The sequence below is a fragment of the Erinaceus europaeus genome, chromosome 13, assembly GCF_950295315.1.
Source record: "Erinaceus europaeus chromosome 13, mEriEur2.1, whole genome shotgun sequence".
NCBI lineage: Eukaryota > Metazoa > Chordata > Mammalia > Eulipotyphla > Erinaceidae > Erinaceus > Erinaceus europaeus.
The window spans coordinates 42,075,655-42,103,396 of NC_080174.1; the positions used below are offsets into that span (position 1 = coordinate 42,075,655).

A 27,742-nucleotide genomic window follows, 5' to 3' on the forward strand; every position below is an offset into this window, starting at 1 on the left:
GATGTGGTTATAGTAAGAATCGGGTTATTTGGGTTAATACCTATAACACAGCATAGCCTTTTGGCATTTTGAAATAGCTTCTTAATGATAGGCTACAAAACCCTAGCTTTCCATGACTTCCAACCTTGGTGGTTGTGTATCTCCCCTATCCCCATTTTTTTCTTTTTCCTTCCAGGTATGTTAGTGGTAAAGAAGCTCGTTTGGAAAACGGTGCTCTAGGTTCAAAGCTAGGGTGAGGGGACTATGACATTGCTGTCTACTGTCTGGTGATAGCATTGGGCTCCAATGCCTTGTGATCACTTTTAATCTTGGTGTGAGGCCTTGAACTGAATGAAACAGCAGAGCCCTAGGAAAGGGGCCAGTTTTATCCTTGGACCATGGCCCTGGGGTTGCCCTCTATCATTGTGTATCTAATAGGAATCTGCACATACAAGTAGTTTGCTTGGTTGTCACTTGAAAGAATGCCCATATAGATGATGTAAAGGACTGGGGGCCTGATTTGTTCCTTAGCCAAGAATGGGCTTGTGGAAGGTAGCAAGCAGAATAAAGTGAAGGCAAACCTTTGGACTCAGACTACAGAACTGAGTTTACCAGAGGGGATGGGGCTCAGTGGACTTTGATGGGAGTGGTGTGGTAACACATTTTGTGAAAATGGACTATATAAACCCAAGGTTACCTCAAAAACTGTATTTGTTGTTGTTCTGGGATTTCACTACTACGGGCTTTTTCAGAGCGAGCGAGACAGTGAAAGACACAATAGCACAAAAGCTGCTCAGCTGCTATGGGCCAAGCTCAAAGCCTGGGTCACGTGGCAAGCACGCTACCAGGTGAGCTACTGGCCCAATTTTTTTTTTTTTTAAATGAACTATGGGCCCTCTGGTTTCACTGCTGGAAGATACCTAATTCTGCTGTGAGAGGAGGAAAGTTTGATCATTTGAGCCTTATTTGGGCTCTGATGTCCAAACAGCAGATCTATTCCAGCAGATCAGCTTGTCAGTTGGGCAAAATTGCCAAGAAGCCAACTTCCAGGTCCAGTCAGTTACTTATGCAATGCCCACTAAGTTCCTTGAGCCTCAACCTACTCCGGTGAAAGAATGACAACAGTGCTGCTAGCACCAGGGAGATATGGTGGGAGGCTGGGTAGGAATTAACATGTTTGTGGAATGTGAGGGAGTTTCGGGTTGATCAAATGCAGGTGGGCCTGCAGGTAAAAGAGACTAGGTCAGTCTGCCCAGAAGAGCATCTTAATCAGGGCAGACCACTTGTTAGAACTTTCTTAGATATACTGCTTGACTCTGGTTCCTAAACAGTGAAACCCAAGAGGTAGGGATCATTGCTCCCACTGTATCCACACTTTGGCCCCACAATACCGGCTGGACACTCACCAGCTCCAGGCAGCACTCAAGACAAGTGGGACAGAAGAGAAAGGTGTCACAGCTGAGACACAGTAGAACAATTACCTTTGTACTTGGAGCTGTAGTCATGTCAACATGTAGGTCGTCACTCAACAAAATTGCTCAACAACATGGAGTGGGCACTGCCCACAGTTTTCAGACAGAACCCCTGCCCACTCCCAACCTAGTCCATTTGAGATAAGCTTTGCTTACTCGGGTCCTCATGCCAACCTGAAGGAGGAGAAGTTTCTGTGATTGGTTAGGGAGTATGTTACAGGGGTGGAGTCAGGGATGAGTCCGGACAGGGACTTCGAAGTCTGTGTTTGACAATCCAGATGGCCTGAAGACACTCGTAGGAAGGAGCAGGTCCAGGCATGTGTCAGGCCAGCTGGGGACCCAGGGGCAGGCAGGCATGATGGCCCAGTGAAATGATCCAGGAACCAGTTAGTGAAGGCAGGAGGGGACAGAAGTGGGCAGCATTCTTGGTTCATGGCTCTGCCTTCCCCAAAGGGGGTCCTGGTCCCTTTCTTCATCCTGTAAGCTGTGCTGCTCTTGGAAGGGCTGTGTTTGTTGGGCCCAGCAGTGGTTAGCAGTACACCTGGAGCAGGGGTGCTCCTGATGAGTCTGTGTCAGTACCCTGGAAGGATGAATCGTGGCTGGCTGGGTATCCTGAGGGAGGAAGAAGGAAAGAGGGTGAGGGGTAGGAGGTCCAGGTAGAGTGGAACTGGAGCCTAGGTCTGTCTGATTCAGACTGGGTGACCCTTTCAGTCTCTTGACCTCTCAGCCTGTTTCACTCTAGCAGAGCAATGAGCCTGCTTCCAGGGGTTTATTGTGAAGGTAGAGAAGATGGCAGTAGAATACCTATGGGTTTAGCTATCAAGTTGCAGATGCTACTATGATTCCATTCTTAACTCCCTTGGCAGATGACCTCACCCATGTGTCTTGGAACCTCACCTCAGCAGAGCTCTACCCCACTAGAGAAACATAGAAATAGGCTAAGAGTATGGACTGATCTACCAATATCCATATCCAGAGGAAAAGCAATTACAGAAGCCAGAACTACCACTTTCTGCACCCCCAAAGAGGATTTTGGTTCATACTCCCAGAGGGGTAAAGGATAAAAGAAGTCCAAAGGGCTCTGAATCCCAGTTCTACAAGGACCTGGAGTGTTTGTCACCAGAAATCTTGTTTTTGTACCATAGAAAGGAGAGTGAATCTGGGAAACACCAGAGGAAGCCAGACACTTTTCCTTATCAGAAAAGAAAAAAGGAAGGACACTCAGAAGTAGTAATAGACATAGGTGTGACTTGGAAAGGAAGTGAAGGTAAGGACGTAGAAAAAATGGGCAATAAAGTAGATATAGTCAGCCCATGTCTGTGATCTTAAGAGAACTGTTTCCTTTCCAACGGAGGGGATGGGGACACAGAACTCTAGTGGTGGGAATATTTCGAAATTATACCTATAATTTTATAAATCAATATTAAATCAGTAAAAATAAGAAAACTTATGGGTACCTTTTTAGCACCAAGGAGAGGATGACCTCCCACACTCCACCTTCCTACCCATGATCTGGGCTTACAGGGTGGGGTCTTATCAACCCCCAAACTTGCTTTTTCTGGGCACCCGCCTCTTTTCAACTGAACTTTCATTGACTCAGCTTGCAAGACTGGCTATGGGGTGCGGCTGTTCAAGTTCTTTTCCACTTTGTTTCCACCCTCATCCACTCCAGGAAGAAGCAGAAAGAGGGACATGTGGACCCCCCCTAGAACTTCCCCCTTTCCTTTCTGTACTCCCTATCATGTGAAGGCCAAACCTGGGGTTCCATAAGGCCTCAGCTTTCGGGCGATGGCATCTGCGGTTGTCTCTTGGGAGATCTGCACTGTCAGTTCTAGGAAGGAAACATGGGGTATTGATGATCATTATTACATTCTTTCACCCATACTCCCCAGTTGTTCTCAGCCCAAAGGAGGGGCCACACACCCCTGGGCTGGGGTGGGGGAATGTCTAAAAGGCACAGCAGCTGGAGAAGTGGCTCAGCTGAACTTGTATGTGTAAGGCTCTGCTTTTGATCTCCTTTACTACATATGCCAGAGTGTGCTCCAGTCTGTTTTATAAGAGATTTAAAATGGGCCAGGTGGTGGCGCACCTGGTTGAGCACATGTTACAGTATGAAAGAAATCGGGTTCAAGCCGACCTTCAAGAGGAAAGCTTTGCGAGTGGTGAAGCAGTGCTGCCGGTGTCTTTCTACCCCCGCCTATCTCCCCCTTCCCTCTCAATTTCTACTTATTTCCAATAAGTAAATATAGATAATAACATTTTAAATATATGAATATTTATGAACAAAACGGGGGAAACCACCAAATTGATCAAACAGAAAACAAAAATACAAACTGACTGTATAATGGTGGAGATTTGGTTAGGGTAGGACATACTGTGGGTCCCAATTCACAGACTTCCTGGCTCCTGTTAACCAGGGCAGACCTGGAAGCTACTCTGGCAGGTAGAAGCAGGGGAGAGAGGCCTATTAACGGATGTAGGAGTTGAGCACGAGGAAGAAAAAGGGAGGAGGTGCTAGGTCGGCATATAGCGACTGAGGGCCCATTGCAGTCCCTGGTCTGAGCCTCTACTCTGCCCTCAGTGCCAAAGAGCCACCTACCGTCCTGGCTGAACCCTGATCCCACCATGGTCTCATGGCCGCTGTCAGGGGCAGCAGTAGCAGCAGGGACAGTTGCTCGAGTTGAGCGCCCGTCGGTGGTCTGTGGGCGGGCACGGCTCTTCCGGGTACTGATGCGAATGATGCCTCGGACCAGGCGGCCCTCAGCATCCTGCTCATCTAAGTGGTAGTCCTGGGTGATGCTGCTGATAAGATCTGAGATCTTACTGGTCTTCTCCAGGAACACAGTGTCCGATGTGCACTTGGCCAGCTCGTCGATCTGGTGTACGCTGAACAGCTCTGTCAGCTTCTTGAAGATGAGCACGTCGATCTCTCGGCTCGACATGGAGCCACTGCCTATCTCAGGCAGGTCCAGGTCTGACTCATGGAACGAGTAGTACTCCTCGGAGCCTCGGGGGCTGCTGGCCAGGGTACTTGGCAGACTGTGCCGCATGGGTGGGGGCTCAGTCAGTGGCTCCTTGCAGCAGGAGTCTGCATCAGGGGCTGAGGAGGTGGTGTTGCGGTAGGGATAGACCGGAATGCCTTTAAGCTTGACATCGGGGTAGCTGAAGCTGCTACCCATAGTGGACTTGAGCCGCTGGCCATCCCGCCGGGTAGGGGGTGCCCGGTCGGGGCTGGGGGGCACTCCATTGTGCTCCTTTGCCCAGTTGGCTTCGGAAGCCCCCTCAGTGGAGTCCCCAGCAGACAAGCAGGGGCTGCAGCCCCGCACACAGGCTCCCCAACGCTGGAGGCAACCCCGGCAGCGGCGGAAGCAGAAGGCGGCCCGACACCAGTCCCACACCCAGGGTCGCCAGAACAGGCAGCACGCCGGGGGCTCAGCAGCTGGCTCAGCAGAGCCGGAGATGAAGGTGAGGCTCTCTGGTCCATGGTGACCAGGGTCCTTGGGATCTGGCCTACGGGTGCGGCGGCTTGTTGCAGGGCGGGGTGGCTCATTGTATGTCTCCAGACACAGCTCTGCTGGATGCTGCCAGGGTCCCAAGCTAGGGGGCCCAGATGAAGGGCGGGGGTGTCCCGGACGGGGCATGATTCACTGCATGGCTTACTGTATACAGGCACCTGTGGGGCGAGGCCAAGAAAGTCTGGATCAGTCTTGCACTGACTTGAGAAGCTTCAGATTCTGGTTCCTGAATGGTGCAGAAAAGTGCAAGTATATGCATGAGCTCTCATCTGGTGTTCCCCTGTGGCCCACAGAAGTTCTCAAGGCTGTGAAGGGGGTTCAGCCATAGAGTACAGGACTTGCACATGAGGTAGCAAGTTCAATCCCTGGCACTGAACCAGAACTAATGCTCTGGTTCTCTTCTCTCTCTCAAACTCCCCGCTCCCTCTCTTGGCAGACATGGGGTCTTATTCATCCATGATTTTATTGTTCCTAGGCTAACTTTTTCAGAGAGAGAGAGAGAGAGAGAGAGAGAGAGAGACCACAGCACTGAAGTTTCCCCCAGTGCTGCTATGCTACTACTATGTGGTGCTGGGGCTCAAAACTGGGCTGTACATGGCAAGGTACGTGCCATACCTGGTAAGCTAACTCTCTGGTCCCTGAATAAGTAACACTGTATTTTTAAAGTATTATTGGGAGCTGGGTGGTAGCACAGCGAGTTAAGCGCAAGGCCAGTGTAAGGATCCTGGTATGAGCCCCCAGCTCCCCATCTGCAGGGGGTCGCTTCGCAAGTGGTAAAGCAGGTCTACAGATGTGTCTATCTTTCTTTTCCCCTCTCCTCTTGATTTCTTTCTGTCCTATCCAGCAACAATGACAGCAATAACAACAACAATAATAACAGCAACAACAATGGTAAACAACAAGGGCAACAAACGGAAAACAAATAGCCGCCAGGAGCAGTGGATTTGTAGTGCAGGCACTGAGCCCCAGCAATAAGCCTGGAAGCAAAAAAAAAGTATTATTGTTTATTCATTGATTTATTTTAAATTTTTAAAATATTTATTTTCCATTTTGTTACCCTTGTTTTTTCATTATTGTTATAGTTATTGTTGTTGTTATTGATGTCATCGTTACATAGGACAGAGAGAATTGGAGAGAGGAGGGGAAGACAGAGAGGGGGAGAGAAAGACAGACACCTGCAGACCTGCTTCACCGCCTGTGAAGTGACTCCCCTGCAGGTGGGGATCTGGGGGCTAAAACCAGGATCCTTCCACCAGTCCTTGCACTTTGTGCCACGTGCGTGCGCTTAACCTTCGGTGCTACCGCCCAACTCCCTTTTTTTTTTTTTTTTTCCACGAGGGCTATTGCTTGGTCTGGTGCCTGCCATCCCCCCCTTTTTTTTTTGTTTTTTGTTTTCTCTCTCTTTTTTTTTTTTTTGATATTATAGAGAGAACTTGAGAAAGGAAGATAGAGTGAGAGAGAAAGAGACATTTGCAGCACAGCTTCACCACTTGTGAAGCTTTGTCTCTGTAGGTGGGGCTGAGAGGCTTGAACCTGGGTCCTTGTTATGTAGGGATGTGTGCACTGTACTGGGAGTGCCACTGCCTGCCCCTTAAATAACTTAAAAAAAAAAAAAAGAATCTTCATAACAGCCAAAGAAATTGAAACAGTGGGAGTCCGGCAGTAGCGCGGGTTAAGCACATGTGGCGCGAAGCACAAGGACTGGTGTAAGGATCCCAGTTCAAGCCCCGGCTCCCCACCTGCAGGGGAGTCGCTTCACAGGTGGTGAAGCAGGTCTGCAGGTGTCTGTCTTTCTCTCCCCTTTTTTGTCTTCCCCCCCTTTTGATTTCTCTCTGTCCTATCTAGCAATGACGACATCAATAACAATAATAACTACAACAATAAAAAACAAGGGCAGCAAAAGAGAAAAATAAATAAATATTTAAAAAAATTAAAAGAAATTGAAACAATTACCAAGAACTTTCCCACAATAAAAGTCCAGGCCCAGTTGGTTTTACAAATGAGTTCTACAAAACCTTCATGCAAAAGTTAATACCTATACTTAAAAATATATATTTATTTATTAGATGGAGACAAAGACAAATTTAGAGGGGATTGATAGAGAGGAAAAGAAACAGAAAGAGACATCTGCAGACTTGCTTCACCACTCATGAAGCTTTCCCCTGCAGAGGGGGATCAGGGGCTCCTGGGTCCTGCAAACTGTAATGTGTGCGCTTAACCAGGTACACCATTGCCTGGCCCCAACACTTATACTTTTAAAGCTCTTCTAAAATGCTCAAGACTCAGGAACACTCCCTTCCACCTTCTATGAAGTTAACATCACCCTGATATCAAAAGCAGACAGGAACACAACAACAAAACAAACAAAACTGTAGACCAATATCTCTGATGAACATAGATGCTAAAAAATCAAACAAAATTCTGGGACCAGGTGGGGCACGTCTGCTTCAGTGCTCACATTATAGTACACAAGGACCATTCACGCCCCACGTGGCCCCAGAATTTTGTTTTGTTTTGTTCAAGCCCCTGGTCCCCACTTGCTTCACGAGTGGTGAAGCAGGGCTTCAGGTATACCTGTCTTTCTCCTTCTCTGTCTCCTCCCCTCTCAATTTCTTTCTGTCTCTAATATATATATGGCCCGGTGGTGGTGCACCTAGTTGAGCACACGTGTTACAATGTGCAAGGATCAGGGTTCAAGCCCCTGGTCCATACCTGCAAGGGGAAAGCTTCATTAGTGGTGAAGCAGTGCTGTAGGTGTCTTTCTGTGTCTCTCTCCCCTTTCCTCTCTATTTCTGTCTGCCTCTATCCAGTAAATAAATGTCTGCCTCTATCCAGTAAATAAAGATAATAAAAAATAATAAGGGGGCTAGGCGATAGCACAGTGAGTTAACATGGTGCAAAGTGCAAGGACCAGCATAAGGATCCCAGTTCGAACCCCCGGCTCCCCACCTGCAGGGGGGTCGCCTCACAAGTGGTGAAGCAGGTCTGCAGGTGTCTGTCTTCCTCTCCCCCTGTCTTCCCCTCCTCTCTTGATTTCTCTCTGTCCTATGCAATAACAACAATAATAACAACAACAATGAAACAAGGGCAACAAAAGGGGAAAAAATGGCCTCCAGGAGCAGTGGATTTGTAGTGCAGGCATCGAGCCCCAGTGATAACCCTGGAGGAAAAAAAGGGAAGAAAATAATATTAATAAAAAATAAAATATAAAAAAGGAAAAGAAAAAAACTTGGATAAAAAAAAACTTTAAAATTCTAGCCAACCAGATACAGCAGTATATTAAAAAAGTTGTACATGATGACCAAACGAATTTACCCCAGGGATTCAAGGCTGGTTTAATAAATGCAAATCAATCAATGTGATCCATCACATCAAAGAAAAACAAACAAAACCCCACGATTATCTCAATAGATGCAGAGAAAGCCTTTAACAAAATCCAACATCCCTTCATGATCAAAACACTAAAATAAAAGGGAATAGACGGAAAATCTCTTAGCCTAGTAGAGCCCATATACAGCAAATCTATACCCAATATCATACTCAATGGTAAGAAACTGAAAGCATTCCCATTTAAATCAAGTACCAGACAGGGCTGCTCACTATTACCATTACTGCTGAACATAGTGTTGGACGTTCTTGTCATAGCAACTGATGAGAGCAAGGAAGTAAAGGGATACAGACTGGAAGTCAAACTGCTACTATTTGCAGATGATATGATAGTATACATGGAAAAACCTAAAGAATCCAGCAGGAAGGTTCAGGAGATTATCAGGTAATGTAGTAAGGTGTCAGGCTAGAAAATTAATATAATAAAGTTGGTGGCATTCCTTATGCAAACACTAAGAATAAGAAATACAGAAGTCAGTCCCACTCACAATAAAATATCTAGAAATGGGTATTTCCCCCTCTGTCTTCCTCTCCACTCTCCATTCATCTCTGTCCTATCGGACAACAATGACATCAATAATAACTACAACAATAAAACAACAAGGGCAACAAAAGGGAATAAATAAAAAACCTAAAAATTAAAAAAAAAATCTAGAAATAAACTTAACAAAAAGAGTGAAAGACTTGTATACTGAAAATTATGAGTCACTATTCAATGGAATAGAAAAAGATAACAAAGAAGTGGAAAGATATCCCAGGTTCATGGATTAGAAGAATTAACATAATCAAAATGACTATTCTGTGGTCTGGGAGATGGCACAGTGCATAAAGCACTGGATTCTCAAGTATGAGGTCCCAAGTTCAATCCTTGGCAACACATGTACTGGAGTGATGAGTGGTTCTTTCCCTCTCTCCTTTCTTTCTCATTAATAAATAAGTTAATTAAATCTTAAAAAAAAAAATTACTATTCTGGGAGTCTGGCAGTAGCGCAGACGGTTAAGTGCACGTGGCGCGAAGCGCAAGGACCCTGTATTAGGATCCCGATTCGAGCCCCTGGTTCCCCACCTGCAGGGGGGTTAGCCTCACAAGTGGTGAAGCAGGTCTGCAGGTGTCTTATCTTTCTCTCCCCATTTCTGTCTTCCCCTCCTGTCTCCATTTCTCTCTGTCCTATCCAACAACAACATCAACAACAACAATAACTACAACAATAAAACAACAAGGGCAACAAAAGGGAATAAATAAATATTTTAAAAATCTTTTTTTAAAATGACTATTCTACCCAAAAATATATAAATAGCTCATCAAGCTCAGCAACAAAAAAATAAGTGACCCCATCAAAAAATGGGGAGAGGATATGTTCATTCACCAAAGAAGAGATCCAAAAGACCAACAGACATGAAAACAATATTCCAAGTCACTGTCAGAGAAATGCAAATAAAGGGCAGAGGGTAGACAGCATAATGGTTATGCAAACAGACTCTCATGCCTGAGGCCCCAAAGCCCCAGGTTCAATTCCCCGCACCACCATAAGCCAGAGCTGAACACTGCTCTGGTGAAAAAAAAAAAAAAGAGAGAGAAATGCAAATAAAGACAATAATGAAACACTACTTCAGGGTTTCCGCCCAGGAAGATCTACCTGCGAACAAAAAAAAAAAAAAAAAAAAAAAAAAAAAAAAAACAAACAAACAAAAAGAAACACTACTTCACTCCTGTGACAATGTCATACATCAGAAAAGGTAGCAGCAAAAAATACTGGAGAGGTTGTGGAGATAAAGGAACCCTCCTTCACTGCTGGTGGAAATGTAAATTGCTTCAACTCTTGTAGAGAGCAGTCTGGAGAACACTCACAAGTCTAGAAATGGACCTACCCTATGACCTGGCAATTCTTCTCCTGGATATATTGTATGAAACCAAACACACCCATCCAAAAGATCTGTGCATACCTATGTTCATAGCATCACAATTATAATAGAGAAAATCTGGAAGCAACCTAGATGTCCAACAACAGATGAGTGGCTGAGAGATTTGTGGTAGATATACATAATGAAATACTACTCAGCTATTAAGAATAATGAATTCACCTTCTTCACCTCAACTTGGATGGAACCTGAAGGAATCATGTTAAGTAAGATAAACCAGAAAGAGGATGAATTTGGGATGATTTTACTCATAGAAGTTGAGAAATAAGAACAGAAAGGGGGGGGGGGGACAGAAAGAAGAAACACAGTGTAGAACCTGAACTGGATTTGGTGTATTGCACCAAAGCAAAGTACTCTGGGGATCCCGTGGTAGTGCACCTGGCTAAATGCACCCATGACAGTGCATAAAAAGCCAGGTTCAAGGCCCTGGTCACCACCTTCAGGGGGAAAGCTTCATAAATGGTGAAGTAAGGCTGCTGATGTCTATCTCCCCATCGTCTCTCAATTTCTCCATCTCTAGCCAATAACAAGCAAAAAAAAAAAATTAATAAATAAATAAATTTTTTAAAGATTTTATTTATTAATGAGAAAGACAGGAGAGAGAGAAAGAACCAAACATCACTCTGGTACATGTGCTGCTGGGAATTGAACTCAGGACCTCATGCCTGAGAGTCTAGTGCCTTAGTCATTGGGCGACCTCCTGGAAAACTAAAAAGATTTTTTTTAAAAAGGAAAAATTAAACAAATAAATATTTAAAAAAATTTAAGGACTTTGTGGGGTGGGGATTTCAGGTCCTAATGCATAATGGTGGAGAAGGACCTAGGCTGGGGGTGAGAGTGTTTTGCAGAAAACAAGTTTTACACATATACCAATAACTATATTTACTATAAACCATTATTCACCCCCAAATTAAATAAAATAAAAATTATGGGTTCTCTAGTCTATCCTCCATCAAAAACAGAAAACCTTGGGATTGAGTCATGGTTCATATGGTAAAATGCACACATTACATGAGGACCCACTATGATTTATGACATCCGAGGGGGAGGGGGAAAGAGGGAAGGAGGGGGGAGAGAGAGAGAAAGGCCTCCAGGAGCAGTGAACTCATTGTGCAGGCATCAAGCCCCAGTGGCAAAACAAACACTCAGTGCATCAAAGTGGGGCAAGCAGTAGTCTAGGGGTGGTGGTGGTGGTGGTGGTGGTATATGTGTGTGTGTGTGTGTGTAATAAAAAGGAAAGCAGTATAGTGGATATAGCATTGAACTTTCAAGCATGAGGTCCTGAGCTTAATCTCCAGCCCTGCATATGCCAGAGTAGTGCTACAGTTCTCTCATGTTAATAAAGAAGTAAATATTAAAATGGAACATGGGGACTGGGCACTGGTAGAGCATACATGTTACCATGCACAAGGACCCAGGTTCAAGCCTGGGTCCCCATCTGGAAGGAGGAAGCTTTATGAACAGTGAAGTAGTGCTATCAGTCTCTCTCTCTCTCTCTAGAGATTTTATTAATGAGAAAGACAGAATGAGAGAAAGAATCAGACATCACTCTGGTACATGTGCTGCCAGGGAATGAACTCAAGACCTCATGCTTGCGAGCCTAACGCTTTATCCACTGTGCCATCTCCCAGACCATGAGGTCTCTATCTATCTCCCCTTCCCCTCTCAATTTATGCTTGTCCTTATCAGAGAAAAGAAAAAGAAGAGAAAAAAAGGGAGAAAAACACAAAGGTGTGCAAACTGAAATTGTAATAGGTGACTTTAAAGTCCTTCATGGAGCTCATGAGGAAGGTGACTCCACTGGTAGAGTTTGTTCCTTGGACTACATATACCAGAATAATACTCTGATTTATTATTTCCTTTATAAAATTTTAGGGTGGGGGTAGATAGCATAATGGTTATGCAAAGAGAGACTCATGCCTGAGGTTCTGAAGTCCCAGGTTCGATTCCTCCGCACCACCATAAGCCAGAGCTGAGCAGTGCTCTGATGTTTCTGTCTCTCTCTCAAAAATAAAATAAAGTCAGCCAGACGTGCAGCGGGTTAAGCGCAGATGGCGCAAAGCGCAAGGACCAGCGTAAGGATCCCAGTTTGAGCCCCAGCTCCCCACCTGCAGGGGAGGTCACTTCACAAGCGGTGAAGCAGGTCTGCAGGTGTCTATCTTTCTCTCCCCCTCTGTCTTCCCCTCCTATCTCCATTTCTCTCTGTCCTATCCAACAACGATGACAACAATAACTACAACAATAAAACAACAAGGGCAACAAAAGGGAATAAATAAATAAAATAAATATTTAAAAAATAAAATAAAAATTTAGGGTGGGAGTAGATAGCAAAATGGTTATGCAGAGACACTCTCATGCCTGAGGCTCTAAAGTCCCAGGTTCAATCTCCCACACCATCATAAGCTAGAGCTGAGCAGTACTCTGATAAAACAATAAAAAATAATTAAAAAAAATTTTTTTAAGTACCTCATGGCCTAGAGAGACAAGTGGTTAAAAACTTTGCCACAGGGAGTTGGGCAGTAGCGCAGCAGGTTAAGTGCATGTGGTGTAAAGTGCAAGGACCGGCGTAAGGATCCCAGTTCGAGCCCCCAGCTCCCCACCTGGAGGGGAGTCACTTCACAAGCAGTGAAGCAAGTCTACAGGTGTCTATCTTTCTCTCCCCCTCTCTGTCTTCCCCTCCTCTCTCCATTTCTCTCTGTCCTATCCAACAACAATGGCATCAATAACAGCAACAATAAAACAAGGGCAACAAAAGAGAATATTAAAAAAACAACCTTTGCCACAGCCCGAGAGATGGCTCAGTGGATGAAACACTGAACTGTCAAGAATGAGGTACCCAGATCAATCAATCCCCTGTATCACATGTGCCAGAATATACTCTGGTTTTCTCTCACTTTTTCTCTCATTACTAAATAAATAAATAAATTTTAGGAAAAATAAAAACAAAAAACTTTCGCCTTGGCTTGATCAATATGGATTAATTCTGCCACTGTTAACAAACAAAAAACTCTTTTTCGGGCAAGAGACTGGCTCACTTAATGGTGGCCTTTTGGTCACTACTGGGTCACCCATCACCTGGGGCCCAAGCGAGAGTTTTCTAGGATTCTCCTGTAGATACAGTGGGTCTAAACCTCTAACAGACCCCTCTCGCCACTGTCGCCGGTCACTTCCATCAGAAATGCCATCATAATCCCTCTTGTGGGCCTCTCCAGGGCCTTGCCCTCACTGTAAAGTAGCAATGGTAGGGACTGCCCCACTTTCCGCTGGGAGGCTGGGTCAGCCCACTCTGCCACTCGAGGAAGACTGGTCCTGAAATGAGTGCAGCCTAGAGTGTTCCCAGCTGTGACCATGGACTACAGCTCTGACTGACGGGCTTGGAGGATATACAGGTTTCTGTGCTAAATATGAGTAATTGATATTATTTTTTAAAATTTATTTATTAAAGAGAGAGATAGGAGAGCGCGAAGGAACCAGATGTCACCCTGGTACACGTGCTGCTGGGCACTGAACTCAGAATCTCCTGCTTAAGAATCCAATGTTTTATCCACTGCGCCATCTCCCAGACTACATAATTGATATTAGTTTAACTAGAGCACTGATCAGCTCTGGTTTATGGTGGTGCAGGGGACTGAACTTGGGACTTTGGAGTGTCAGGCATGAGAATATCTTTGCATTACCATTATGCCATCTACCTCTGCCCCTATATATGAATATTCATGGGCCCTGAGTCAGACTGATGGGGTAAACAGTTAATTGTATTTACATATATTTTTCAAGTTTGGGAGCTACTCTCTGCCCTAATCTAGATTTCTAGTTTTCTTCTTAACTCTGACACCATCTTCCCAGACAATATTATTTTTTTAAAAAAATATTTTATTTATTAATTATAAAGGAGGAGAGAGAGAAATAACTAGACATCATTCTGGTACTGTCAGGGATTGAACTCAGGACCTCATGCTTGAGAGTCCAATGCTTTATCCACTGCGCCACCTCCCGGACCACCCAGACAATATTTTTAACCCACCACTATGTTGCTCAGGCAAGAATCACTAAAGTCATGGGCCCCTAGGAACATACCTAGACTAGAATTCCTAGTGTGTCACCACCCTAAGATCCCTAGTCTCACCTGCTCTATTCCTACTTTCTGGTTCCTATTTATTAGACAGTTTTCCTGCTTCATAACTTACTGCCTTTCAGACACCAAGTTGCAGATGCTACTATGATTCTATCCTGAACTCCATGGGTAGATGTGTCCTACCAATGTGTCCCAAACTTCACCTCTCCAGAGCCCTACCCCACTAGGGAAAGACAGAAACAGGCTGGGGGTATGGACTGACTTTCCCGTCACTATTCAAGTAAGCTATTTCTCTGACTATTATTAATTTTTATATAAGCAAGAGAAAGAGATTAGAGTACAACTCTCATATGTGGCGCTAGGAACTAAACCTGTGAACATCACTTGTGCAAAGAATACACACTACCCACTGAACCACCTCCCCTGTCCTAAATTTCTTTTCTTTTCTTTTTTTTTTTTTTAAAGATTTATTTCAGGGGTCAGGCTGTAGAGCAGCGGGTTAAGTGCACATGGCACTTAACTGGAGGACCAGCATTAAGGATCCCGGTTCAAGCCCCTGGCTTCCCACCTGCGGGGGGGGGGGGGTTTGCTTCACAAGCGGTGAAGCAGGTCTGCAGGTGTCTACCTTTCTTTCCCCCTCTCTGTCTTCCCCTCCTTTCTCCATTTTCTCTCTGTCTTATCTGGCAACAACAACAATAACAACAATAATAATAACCACAACAATGATTAAAACAACAAGGGCAACAAAAAAGAAAATAATAAATAAAATTTAAAAATATATTTATTTCATGAACTACAGGGAGAGGAGAGACAGAGTTGGGTCTGGGAGCTTGAAGCCAGGTCCCCGTGCATGGTGATGTGTGCACTTAACCAGGTCCACCACCACTTAGCTCCCTGGCTCAGATTTTCTTTTTTTTTTTTTTAATATTTATTTATTCCCTTTTGTTGCCCTTGTTGTTTTATTGTTGTAATTATTGTTGTTGTTATTGATGTCGTCGTTGTTGGATAGGACAGAGAGAAATGGAGAGAGGAGGGGAAGACAGAGAGAGGGAGAGAAAGATAGACACCTGCAGACCTGCTTCACCGCCTGTGAAGTGACTCCCCTGCAGGTGGAGAGCCGGGGCTCAAACCTCCATCCTTCTGCGGGTCCTTGCGCTTTGCACCGCCTTAGGTTAGCTGCCGCCAGACTCCCCCTGGCTCAGATTCTTTTCCAGCACTCCATCCCCTCTCTTCCCTGGAAGGACAGAACAGTCAAAGTGGCCACCTGCTGGTTCCAAGGACAAGCCTGTGCCCAAGGAAAACTAAGTCTTCTCATCTGAACCTATGATAACGAAAAATAGACCCATCTATCCTCCTCCAAATCTCACTGAGCTCTGGGATACCAGATATCTTTAACAACTTCAATAGATAAGTGATGATGGTCTAGGTCAGACTCCTTCCTCACCTCTGAGGCTTACTATTCATGAATCAATCCAACAAATATTTTGGCACCCACCAAATACTCCACGGTAGTGGGGAGCCAGAAACAGGCTTAAACCCAAGAACTTAAGTCTTTATTTAACACTCACATTGCCTTATAGACATTATAGCTCCACTTTACAGACCAGGAATCTGAAACACAGAGAGGTAAATGCCTTGCCCAGAGAAACCTAGCTGGAAAGGGATGGAGAAGAATGTGTACTATAGTCTGTCAGATTCCAGATCCCCCGTTTTGCTCTGTGCTACAAGTCTTGATTGGGGGTGCGATGAAGGAATGGGAGCAAGATATGATGTGAGGACAGTGCCTGGTGGCCCAGGAGGTGGCACCGTAGATAAAGCATTGGACTCTCTAGAATAAGGTCCTGAGTTCAATCCCTGGTATTGCATATGCCAGAGAAAACCAGATTCTCTGGTTTTCTTCTTCTTTTTTTAAATATCTATTTATTCACTTTTGTTGCCCTTGTTTTATTGTTGTAGTTATTATTGTTGCTATTGATGTCGTTATTGGATAGGAGAGAAATGGAGAGAGGAGGGGAAGACAGAGAGGGAGAGAGAAAGACAGACACCTGCAGACCTGCTTCACCGCCTGTGACGCGACTCCACTGCTGGTGGGGAGCTGGGGGCTCGAACGGGATCCTTCCGCGGGTCCTTGTTTGTGCCACAAGCGCTTAACCCTCTGTGCTACTGCCCGACTTCCGATTCTCTGTTTTCCTGTCTCTTCCTCTCTCTCTCATGAATAAATAAATCTTAAAGAAGGAGGGGGAAAAGGGAAAAAAAGCTTTCAGTTGTCTCCTCTTCTCTGGGTCTTGGTCTCTCCTGAAGTCATTGTTCCTTCTGTCCCGGCTATATACGTCTTCTTCACTACTGTTGCCCCCTGCTTCCCAAGTTCTAGAAACACCTGTTGACTTGGTTTAAAGAGAGAGAGGTAGGTTCCAACTCCTATTGTGGCCCGAGGCAAGACTCTCAATCTCAGTTTTCTCATCCTTAATAAGGGGAGAGATTAATATCTTCATGAGCCATGATGAAGAAAATAGTGTATGCAGAGAACTTAGCCTGATGCCTGGCATAGGGGTGGAGGGGGGAGCTTGATTAGTGGGAAGAGAAGAATGGCAATGTGGAGTTCTTCCTGGAGGCCCGAAGGTCTCAGGCCCCTGCTAGCCAACCCCTGCCCCCTAAACCTCTCCCCGAAACACTCTGGGGTGCATCCCTACGGTCTCGATCCTTCGCCCAAAGTCCTCTGGACAGACCGGCCCCGCCGGCCGCTGCCTCATCCCCTGCCCCGCGGAAGATTTGCAAACCCGGCGGGGAGGGGCAGGCGAGCCCTGCCCGCGAAGCGGCCGGCTCCCGTGCAATCACCCGGATCTCCACAGGCGCAGCCCTCCGCGGGCACCTAGTGGGAGAGCCAGTCCCTGGCAGTGGCCCCCGCACCAGCGCAGCGTCCACACCCGCAAAGCCCCCGGGGCGAGCAGCCTCCGGCCATGGGGCCCTCGCCGCCGCAGCTCCACCTCGCTCCCCGACACATGCCCGCAGGGTGAGCGGGGCCCCTCTCCCGGGCAGCACGACTCCTGCCCCCCCAGCCAGCGCGATCCCAGGGCACAGACACCGCCCCCCGGCCCAACACTCACCCGGCTTTGCCCGCCCGACCCAGGGGCCCGCTCAAGCCGCTCCCCGGCCCGGCCCGGCCCGGCCCGGCCCGGCCCAGCCCGCGCACCCCGGAAGTGGGAGGGTGGCCCCCGAGGAACCTGTCCGGAGACGCTCCTCTGTCCGGGAGTTGCCTCCAGGGTATCTTCACACAGGTGCGGCCCAGGTTCACGTCCCCTCCGGCCCGCGCGGGCCTTACCTGTCCCGCCCGGTGAGCCGCCTCCGGCTCGGCCACTCCCCCCGCCCCCCTCGCCGCTGCTCACCTGGGGCGCAGGTGAGCGTCTCGCGGGAGCGCTGCACGGGCCGCCGCTAGGGACACATTTCCTGCCTTCGCGAAAAGCAGCCGCGGCGCACCTGAGCCGAGGCTCCGCCCAGGGCTGGGCGTACACCGCTTACCGCTTAGGGGATGGGACGCCTAGCCGCCCAGCATAGCATATTTGGAGAACCTCTGTCTGCCTTTTCTGAAACCTGACTGAGAGGGCAGACAGACACTGTGGCTCAGTCTCGCCTTCTGTTACATGGGCATGTGGTCCTAGCAGTCTCTGAGTGCCTGGGGTCTGCTTGACAGGGTCTTAGAGACCCAGGTGTCTTAAGAAGTCTCCCCTGAGCTAGGAGAGATAGTATAATAGCTATGCAAAAGACTTACTTTTTTAAAAAAATTTCTTTATTGGGGAATTAATGTTTTACATTCAACAGTAAATACAATAATTTGTACATGCATAACATTTCCCAGTTTTCCATATAACAATACAACCCCCACTAAGTCCTCTGTCATCCTTCTTGGGTCTGAATTCTCCCTACCCACCCACCTCAGAGTCTTTTACTTTGGTCCAGTAGGCCAATTCCAGTTCAGGTTCTACTTGTGTTTTCTTTTCTGATCTTGTTTTTCAACTTCTGCCTGAGAGTGAGATCATCCCAAACTCATCCTTCCGTTTCTGACTTATTTCACTTAACATGAATTTTTCAAGGTCCATCCAAGTTCGGCTGAAAACAGTGAAGTCACCATTTTTTACAGCTGAGTAGTATTCCATTGTGTATATAGACCACAACTTGCTCAGCCACTCATGTGTTGTTGGACACCTGGGTTGCTTCCAGGTTTTGGCTATTACAAATTGTGCTGCCAAGAACATATGCGTACACAGATCTTTTTGGATGGATGTGTTGGGTTCCTTAGGATATATCCCCAGGAGAGGAATTGCAGGGTCATAGGGTAGGTCCATTTCTAGCCTTCTGAGAGTTCTCTAGACTGTTCTCTAAAGAGGCTAGACCAATTTACATTCCCACCAGCACTATAGGAGGGTTCCTTTGATCCCACACCCTCTCCAGCATTTGCTGCTGTTACCTTTTCTGATGTATGACATTCTCACAGGAGTGAAGTGGTATCTCATTGTTGTCTTTATTTGCATTTCTCTGACAATCAGAGACTTGGAGCATTTTTTCATGAGTTTCTCCGCCTTTTGGATCTCTTCTGTGGTGAATATTCTGTCCATGTCCTCCCCCCATTTTTGTATGGGTTTATTTGTTGTCTTGTTGAGATTTGCAACTTCTTTATATATGTTGGTTATTAAACTCTTGTCTGATGTATGGCATGTAAAGATCTCCCATTCTGTGAAGGGTCTCTTGGGTTGGGTAGTAGTTTCTTTAGCAAGACTTACTTTTTTAAAAAAAAATTGTTTAATATGTATTTATTTCCTTTTGTTGCCCTTGTTTTATTGTTGTAGTTATTATTGTTGTCGTCGTTGTTGGATAGAACAGAGAGAAATGGAGAGTGGAGGGGAGGATAGAGGGGGTAGAGAAAGATACCTGAAGACCTGCTTCACTGCCTGTGAAGCAACTCCCCTGCAAGTGGTGATCCAGGGGCTTGAACCCAGATCCTTGAACCCAGATCCTTACGCTGGTCCTTGCACCTTGCGCCATGTGCACTTAACCCGCTGTGCTACCTCCTGACTCCCGCAAGACTTTCAAGCCTGAAATTCCAAACTCTCAGGCTCAGTGCCCCTGCACTGCCATTAACCAGAGCTGAGCAGTGCCCGAGGGGGAAAATTTTATTTTAAGGGAACTGGGTGGTGGTGCACCTGGTTGAGCACACAAGTTACAATGCGCAAAGACCTGGATTCGAACCTCTGGTCCCCCACCTGTAGGAGGGAAAGGTTTGCAAGTGGTGAAGAAGTGTTGCAGGTGTCTGTCTTTCTCCTTCTCTATGAACCCCTTCCCTCTCAATTTCTGGCTGTCTCTATCCAAAAAATAAATAAAGATAAAAAAAAAAAAGTCTCGTGGTCTGGGAGGTGGCTTAGTGGATAAGCCACTGGACTCTCAAGTATGAGGTCCTGAGTTCAATCCCCGGCAGCACATGTGCCAGAGTGATGTCTGGTTCTTTCTCTCTCCTCCTATCTTTCTCATGAATAAATAAAGAAAAATCTTTTTTTTAAAAAAAAAGTCTCCCTTTATCCATAGGCCCGTTTAGCTTTGTTATGTAGGCTATTTTCCTATACTTAATAGTAAACACACTGTTACTTTCTTGTCTTCTGCTTGCTCCTTCAGCCTGTGATAATTCCTTTTTCTTTTACATAGAAAGTGAGAGACTGGGAGTCCGACCATACCTCAGTGGCTTAAGTGCACGTCAAGGACTGGCTGGCATAAGGATCCCAGTTCGAGCCTCCGGCTCCCCACCTGCAGGGGAGTTGCTTCACAGGCAGCGAAGCAGGTCTGCAGGTGTCTTTCTCTTCCTCTCTCTGTCTCCCCTCCTCTCTCCATTTCTGTCTGTCCTATCCAACAACGATGACATCAATAAACAACAAGGGCAACAAAAAAGGAAAATAAATAAATAAAAGAAAAAAAAAAGAAAGTGAGAGACTGTAGCACCATTCTACTATTAGTGAAGCCTCATCCCTGCAGGTGTTCCTATGTAGTCTTCCACATGACCTAGGGCTTGAACCCAGGTCCTTGTACATGGTAACATGTACACTCTACAGAGTGAACCACCTACTGGATGTCTGAGCTGCTTTTTTGCTCTGACAGAGAGATAGAAATAGAGATAGAGAGAGAGAGAGAGAGAGAATGAAAGAGAGAGAGAGGGAGTAACAATAGTCCTTGCACATGGTAACATGTACACTCTACAGAGTGAACTACCTGCTGGCTCTCTGAACTGCTTTTTTGCTCTGGCAGAGAGAGAGAGAGAGAGAGAGAGAGAGGAAGAACTACAGAGGGAGAGAGGATTAAAGAGAGAGAGAGAGAGAGAGGGAGAGGAAGAACTACAGAGGGAAAGAGGATTAAAGAGAGAGAGAGAGAGGGAGGGAGAGAGAGAGAGGGAGGGAGAGAGAGAGAGAGAAACAATAGTATCATCAATAAAAAGTTATTTTTCGGGACCACCTGCAGGAATCCATGCTAGCTCCTTACTGACATAGTATTAATCCTCCCAGTAGTTCACAGATGATGAAAGTAAAGTTTAAGGAGAAGAAATTATTTGCTCAGTCAATTAGTTCAAGCCTTGGGACTTTGAGCAGGACACTTTGTTTCTCTAAGCCTCATCTATGAAGATAATATAGTCATGTACTACATAAAGCCATATTTATTGATCAGTGATAGACTGTATATGTGATGATGGTCCTTTAGATGACCTGGGTGTGTAGAAGGCTCTACTATCTAGGTATGTGTAAATACACTAGGATATTCACACAATGACTAAATTGCCTAATGACTGTGTTGTCATCATTACACAGATATGATTGTAGTAGCTCTCTCTAACCAGGAAGATTGAAAAAGATAATGAGTGCAAGGGGAGATAAAGGATGTAGGAAGCAGTCATTTGGGCAAAGGATAGTAAGTGGAAGGAATTCAGTACTACTTAGTCCCCTTCCCCTCCAGCTATAGCCAAGGTATAGCTGGTATCTTCCAGTCCCCAGAGGATATACCCCTGGGGACTGGAAGATAGCTCATGTGATAGCAAATGCATCTTATTATACTCAAGGTCTTGTGTTCCAGCCTTGGTGCTACATGGGAGCAACATGGAGGGCATCAGAGAAGCTCCACAAATGGTAGAGTGGTGTTAAGGTCTCTCTCCTGTCTTTCTTTTCCTTTTAGTGTCCCCGTGCCCCATCTTCTAAAATAGTGAAACTTTGGTAGGACCAGTGGTGGTAACTTGGTTGAGCACACTTCATACAATATGCGAGGTCCGGGCGGGGTAGATAGCATAATGGTTATGCAAACAGACTGTAATGCCTGAGGTTCCAAAGTCACAGGTTCAGTCCTCTGCACCACCTTAAGCCAGAGTTGATCAATGCTCTGGTAAAAATAAATAAATAAATAAAAGAGAGAGAGAGAGAGAGAGAGAGAGAGAGGTATCCTGGTTTCAAGCCCATGGTCCTCACCTACAGAGGGAAAGTTTCAGGAGTGGTGAAACAGTGCTGCCAGTGTCTTGCTGTCTATTTCTTTATCTCCCCCTTCCTCTCAATTTGTGACTGTCTCTATCCAATAAATAAAGATAACAATAAAAAAAAAGAGTGAAAACTGTTTGGTCTTGGGTAGGCTACTCAGGGCCCTGGGACCATTAAAAAAAGAAAGATATAAGGCCTTCTTCCTTCAGTGTGCTTGGCATAGAAATAGTGAAAATTAGGACAGAACCCTGTTGGAGTTTCCCAACCAGGATGGGACACTCGTGGAAGATGATGAACATAGAAATGGGGGTTTACCTTGCCTATCTCTCTTCTCAGCACAAAATCCTCTCCTTCCTCATAGTTAATGCCCTACCATCTGCACATAGTAGGTGACCAATTACTACCAAAGACCCTCTACGACAGTCATCCCAACGCATCTTGTCTTCCTTTTCAAGTGGCACTTTGTATATTCACTTGGAGCTCTGTGATAGAGTCTGGCACTGTGTGCAGTTAAATATCTGTGTACCCTAAGATTCAGAATACCAATTCCTGGGGCTTAGTCACACTTTTGCACACATGCATCAGGAGACCTGTACAAGAATGTTAATAGAAGTATTGTTAGGAGCCAGGCGGTGGGACATCTGGTTGAGCTCATGTGCCAACAAGTACAAGGACCCAGACTCAAGCCCCTGGTCCCCACCAGCAGCAGGAGGTGTGGGGGCGACTTCATGAACAGTGAAACAGTGTTGCAGGTGTCTCTCTTTCTCCTTCTCTGTCTCCACCTTCCTTATCAATTGCTCTGTCTTTATCCAAGATAAATAAATTAAGAAAAATCAATAGAGGCATCGTTTATGTGAGACCCTCAAATAAAAAAATACCCAAATGCCATTGACAAAAGACAAAGAAATGTGGGAGAATTTTATTGTGGGATAACCATACAGTGGAGAAATATGAATGAAAAACGGAAATATGACTGGTAATATAATATTGAATGGGAAAAAGACAAGTCCTAAAAGAGTCTGCGTGGCATGATGCACTTATATAAAGTCCAAACACAGCTAGAACGGCTATATTAGGCATAATTTGGAGTTTATTCATATGAAATGGCTCTTTGCTGACCTACAAAACATAAAATACCTAAAGTTTTGTCTAAGGTATATATGAAAAAAACTATTGGAAAAAAAATCCCCAATAGAACGAGAGACAAAAATTTCAGTGAATATCTAAGGGCAAAGGAGGCATTCTGAATATAAGAGGAATCCATTAGTAGATATAATTAAAAAAATTATATTTATTTATTTATTCCTTTTTTGTTGCCCTTGTTGTAGTTATTATTGATGTCATTGTTGTTGGATAGGACAGAGAGAAATGGAGAGAGGAGGGGAAGACAGGGAGGAGGAGAAAAAGACATACACTTGCAGACCTGCTTCACCGCCTGTGAAGCGAGTCCCCTGCAGGTGGGGAGCCGGGGGCTCCAACCAGGATCCTTAAGCCAGTCCTTGCGCTTTGCGCCACCTGCGCTTAACCTGCTTGCTGCGCTACCGCCCGACTCCCAGTAGATATAATTTTTTAATAATGTTCTAGTTCTTCGCTTGGTGAATTCAAGAATTTTCATTAAAAATTAAATTTTAGCTTTTAATTTCATTAAAACCTAAAAATGGGAGTCGGGCGGTAGCGCAGCAGGTTAATGCACATGGTGCAAAGCGAAGGACCTGCATAAGGATCCCAGTTCGAGTCCCCGGCTCCCCACCTGCAGAGGGGTTCGCTTCACAGGCAGTGAAGCAGGTCTGCAGATGTCTTTCTCTCCTCCCTCTGCCTTCCCCTCCTCCATTTGTCTGTTCTATCCAACAACATCAGTAACAACAAGTACAAGAATAAAAAAAAGCAACAAGGGCAACAAAAGGGAATGAATAAATAAATAAATAAATAAATAAATAAATATTTAAAACAAAAAACCTAAAAACTGGGAGTCGGGTGGTAGCGCAGCAGGTTCAGCGCACATGATGCAAAGTGCAAGGACCGGCATAAGGATCCCGGTTCCAGCCCCCGGCTCCCCACCTGCAAGGGAGTCGCTTCACAGGCGGTGAAGCAGGTCTTCAGGTGTCTATCTTTCTCCCTCTCTGTTTTCCCCTCCTCTCTTTATTTCTTTCTGTCCTATCCAACAACGACGACATCATTAGCAACAACAATAATAACTACAACAATAAAACAACAAGGGCAACAAAAGGGAACAAATAAATATTTATAAAAAAACAACAACCCTAAAAACTGGAAGTCGGGCGGTAGTGTAGTGGGTTAAGTGCACATGGCCCAAAGCTCAAGGACCGGTGTAAGGATCCGGGTTCCAGCCCGGGCTACCCACCTGCAGGGGGGTCACCTCACAAGCAGTGAAGCAGGTCTACAGGTGTCTTTCTCTCCCTCTCTCTGTCTTCCCCTCTTCTCTCCATTTCTCTCTGTCCTATCTAACAACGACGACGACATCAATAACAACAACAATAATAACTACAACAAGAATAAAAAGCAACAAGGGTAACAAAAGGGAAAATAAATAAATATATATATAGGGAGTTGGGCGGTAGCGCAGCGGGTTAAGTGCAGGTGGCACAAAGTGCAGGGCCGGCATAAGGATGCCAGTTCCAGCACCCAGCTCCACACCTGCAGGAGGGTAGCTTCACAGCTGGTGAAGCAGGTCTGTAGGTGTCTATCTTTCTCTCCTCCTCTCTGTCTTCCCCTCCTCTCTCCACTTCTCTCTGTCCTACCCAACAACAACGACATCAATAACAACAACACTAATAACTACAACAATAAAACAATACGGGCAGCAAAAGAGAATGAATAAATATTTTTAAAAATCTTTAAAAAATAGAGAACTCTAAAAAAACCTAAAAACTATTTACTTTCATTTATTTATTTATATTTATTCCCTTTTGTTGCCCTTGTTTTATTGCTGTAGTTATTGTTGTTGTTATTGATGTCATTGTTGTTGGATAGGACAGAGAAATGGAGAGAGGAGGGAAAGACAGAGAGGGGGAGAGAAAGATAAACACCTGCAGAACTGCTTCACCGCTGTGAAGCGACCCCCCTGCAGGTGGGGAGCCCGGGCTCGAATTGGGATCCTTATGCCGCCTGAGCTTAGCCCGCTGCTCTACCACCTGACTCCCTATTTACTTATTTTTAAATATGATAGGACAGAGAGAAATTGAGAGGGAAGGAGAGATAGAGATAGAGATAGATAGAGAGAGAGAGAGAGGAAGATAGACACCTATAGTACTGCTTCACCATTTGTGAAGTTGCCCACTGCAGGGGCTTGAACCTAGATCCTTGAGCATGGTAATACATACCTCAATCAGGTGCACCACCTCCTTACCCAATTTTTTTTCTTAGTTTTTTTTGTTTTTTTGTTGGATAGGACAGAAAGAAATGGAGAGAGGAGGGGAAAGACAGAGAGAGGGAGAGAAAGATAGACACCTGCAGACCGCTTCACCGCTTGTGAAGGGACTCCCCTGCAGGTGGGGAGCCAGGGCTTGAACCGGGATCTTTATGCCAGTCCTTGCACTTTGCGCCACCTGCGCTTAACCCGCTGCGCTACAGCCCAACTCCCCTAAATTTTAATTTTTTAATAAATAATTTATTTCTTTATTGGGGAATTAATGTTTTACATTCAACAGTAAATACAATAGTTTGTACATGCATAACATTCCCCAGATTCCCAATTAACAATACAAGCCCCACTATGTCATTCATCATCTTTCATGGACCTGTATTCTCCCCAACAACCCACCCACCCACCCACCCCAGAGTCTTTTACTTTGGTGTAATACTCCAATTCCATTTCAGGTTCGACTTGTGTTTTCTTTTCTAATCTTGTTTTTCAACTTCGGCCTGAGAGTGAGATCATCCCATATTCATCTTTCTGTTTCTGACTTATTTCACTCAACATGATTTTTTCAAGGTCCATCCAAGATCGGCTGAAAACGGTGAAGTCACCATTTTTTACAGCTGAGTAGTATTCCATTGTGTATATAGACCACAACTTGCTCAGCCACTCATGTGTTGTTGGACACCTGGGTGGCTTCCAGGTTTTGGCTATTACAAATTGTGCTGCCAAGAACATATGTGTACACAAATCTTTTTTGATGGATGTGTTCGGTTCCTTAGGATATATCCCCAGGAGGGGAATTGCAGGGTCATAGGGTAGGTCCATTTCTAGCCTTCTGAGAGTTCTCCAGACTGTTCTCCACAGAGGTTGGACCAATTTACATTCCCACCAGCAGTGCAGGAGGGTTCCTTTGACCCCACACCCTTTCCAGCATTTGCTGCTGTTACCTTTTCTGATGTATGACATTCTCACAAGAGTGAAGTGATATCTCATTGTTGTATTGATTTGCATTTCTCTGACAATCAGAGACTTGGAGCATTTTTTCATGTGTTTCTCGGCCTTTTGGATCTCTTCTGTGGTGAATATTCTGTCCAAGTCCTCCCCCCATATTTGGATGGGGTTATTTGTTGTCTTGTTGTTGAGTCTGGCAAGCTCTTTATATATGTTGGTTATTAAACTCTTATCTGATGTATGGCATGTAAAGATCTTCTCCCATTCTGTGAGGGGTCTCTTGGTTTGGGTAGTGGTTTCTTTTGCTGTGAAGAAGCTTTTTAATTTGATGTAGTCCCATAGGTTTATACTTGCCTTAGTCTTCCTTGTAATTGGATTCATTTCATTGAAAATGTCTTTAAAATTTATGTGGAAAAAAGTTCTTCCAATATTTTCCTCTAAGTATCTGATAGTTTCTGGTCTAACATCCAAGTCCTTGATTCACTTGGAATTTACTTTTGTGTTTGGTGAAATATAGTGGTTCAGTTTCATTCTTCTGCATGTTTCAACCCATTGTTTTCAACACCATTTGTTGAAGAGACTCTGTTTTCCCCATGTAATAGTCTGGGCCCCTTTGTCAAAGATTAGATGTCCATACGTGTGGGGCCTCATTTCTGGGCTCTCAATTCTATTCCACTGGTCAGTGTGTCTGTTCATGTTCCAGTACCAAGCAGTTTTGATGACAATGGCCCTATAATGCAGTTTGAGATCTGGGAGTGTGATGCCTCTGGTTCTGTTCTTTTTTCTCAAGATTGTTTTGGCAATTCTAGGTCTTTTCTGGTTCCAGATAAACAATTGTAACATTTTTTCTTTTCTCCTAAAAAATGTGCTTGGGATCTTGATGGGGATAGCATTAAATGTGTAGATGGCTCTGGGTAATATATTCATTTTGATGATGTTAATTCTTCCAACCCATGAACATGGAATATCTTTCCACTTCTTTGTGTCTTTTTCAATTTCTTTGAGTAGTGACTCATACTTTTCAGTATACAAGTCTTTCACTTCTTTGGTTAGGTTTACTCCTAGATATTTTATTGTTTTTGTTGCTATAGTAAAAGGAACTGATTTCTGGATTTCAATTTCTTCTAACTTACTGTTTGCATAGAGGAATGCCACTGACTTTTGAATGTTAATTTTATAGCCTGACACATTACTGTATTGCCTGATGATTTCCAAAAGCTTCTTGCTGGATTCCTTAGGTTTTTCCATGCATACTATCATGTCATCTGCAAATAAGGAGAGATTGACTTCTTCTCTTCCAATCTGTATGCCTTTAATTCCTTGCTCCTGCCTGATTGCTATGGCAAGAACTTCCAACACTATGTTGAATAGTAATGGTGATAGTGGGCAGCCCTGTCAAGTACCTGATCTGAGGGGAAATGCTTCCAGTTTTTCACCATTGAGTATGATGTTGGCTGTAGGTTTGCTATAGATAGACTCCACTATCTTCAGGAATTTTCCATCTATTCCCATTTTTTGTAGTGTTTTGATCATAAAGGGATGTTTTATTTTGTCAAAGGCTTTCTCTGCAT

At 45.0% G+C, this 27,742-nt stretch overlaps 1 protein-coding gene across 5 annotated transcripts; it reads right to left on the reverse strand.

Moving 5' to 3' along the window:
- Positions 1-1,451: 1,451 nt before the first annotated feature.
- KDF1 (keratinocyte differentiation factor 1) lies at positions 1,452-17,820 on the reverse strand. 5 transcript variants are annotated; one of them, XM_060205616.1, is made up of 4 exons: positions 17,732-17,820; positions 4,051-5,124; positions 3,208-3,282; positions 1,452-2,063 (listed from the first exon to the last, which is right to left on the reverse strand). In XM_060205616.1, exons 2-4 carry the CDS (start codon positions 5,090-5,092, stop codon positions 1,981-1,983), a joined length of 1,200 nt encoding a protein of 399 aa, XP_060061599.1. In that variant the 5' UTR covers positions 5,093-5,124; positions 17,732-17,820; the 3' UTR covers positions 1,452-1,980. The 5 variants fall into 5 exon arrangements, with proteins under 5 accessions (XP_060061599.1, XP_007532552.1, XP_060061598.1 ...); XM_007532490.3 differs by having other exon boundaries at positions 17,668-17,735; XM_060205615.1 differs by lacking the exon at positions 17,732-17,820 and adding an exon at positions 17,570-17,699.
- Positions 17,821-27,742: the final 9,922 nt, after the last annotated feature.

What these genes read in the sequence shown, in the direction of transcription:
- KDF1 (XM_060205616.1), bottom strand. Translation starts at nt 5,092, where the DNA reads ATGCCCCGTCCGGGACACCCCCGCCCTTCATCTGGGCCCCCTAGCTTG. An exon ending in ATCAGGGTTCAGCCAGGACG is followed by an intron (nt 3,283 to 4,050) that starts GTAGGTGGCTCT and finishes TTTCCTTCCTAG; the next exon opens with AACTGACAGTGCAGATCTCC. An exon ending in GAGGCCTTATGGAACCCCAG is followed by an intron (nt 2,064 to 3,207) that starts GTTTGGCCTTCA and finishes TTCCTCCCTCAG; the next exon opens with GATACCCAGCCAGCCACGAT.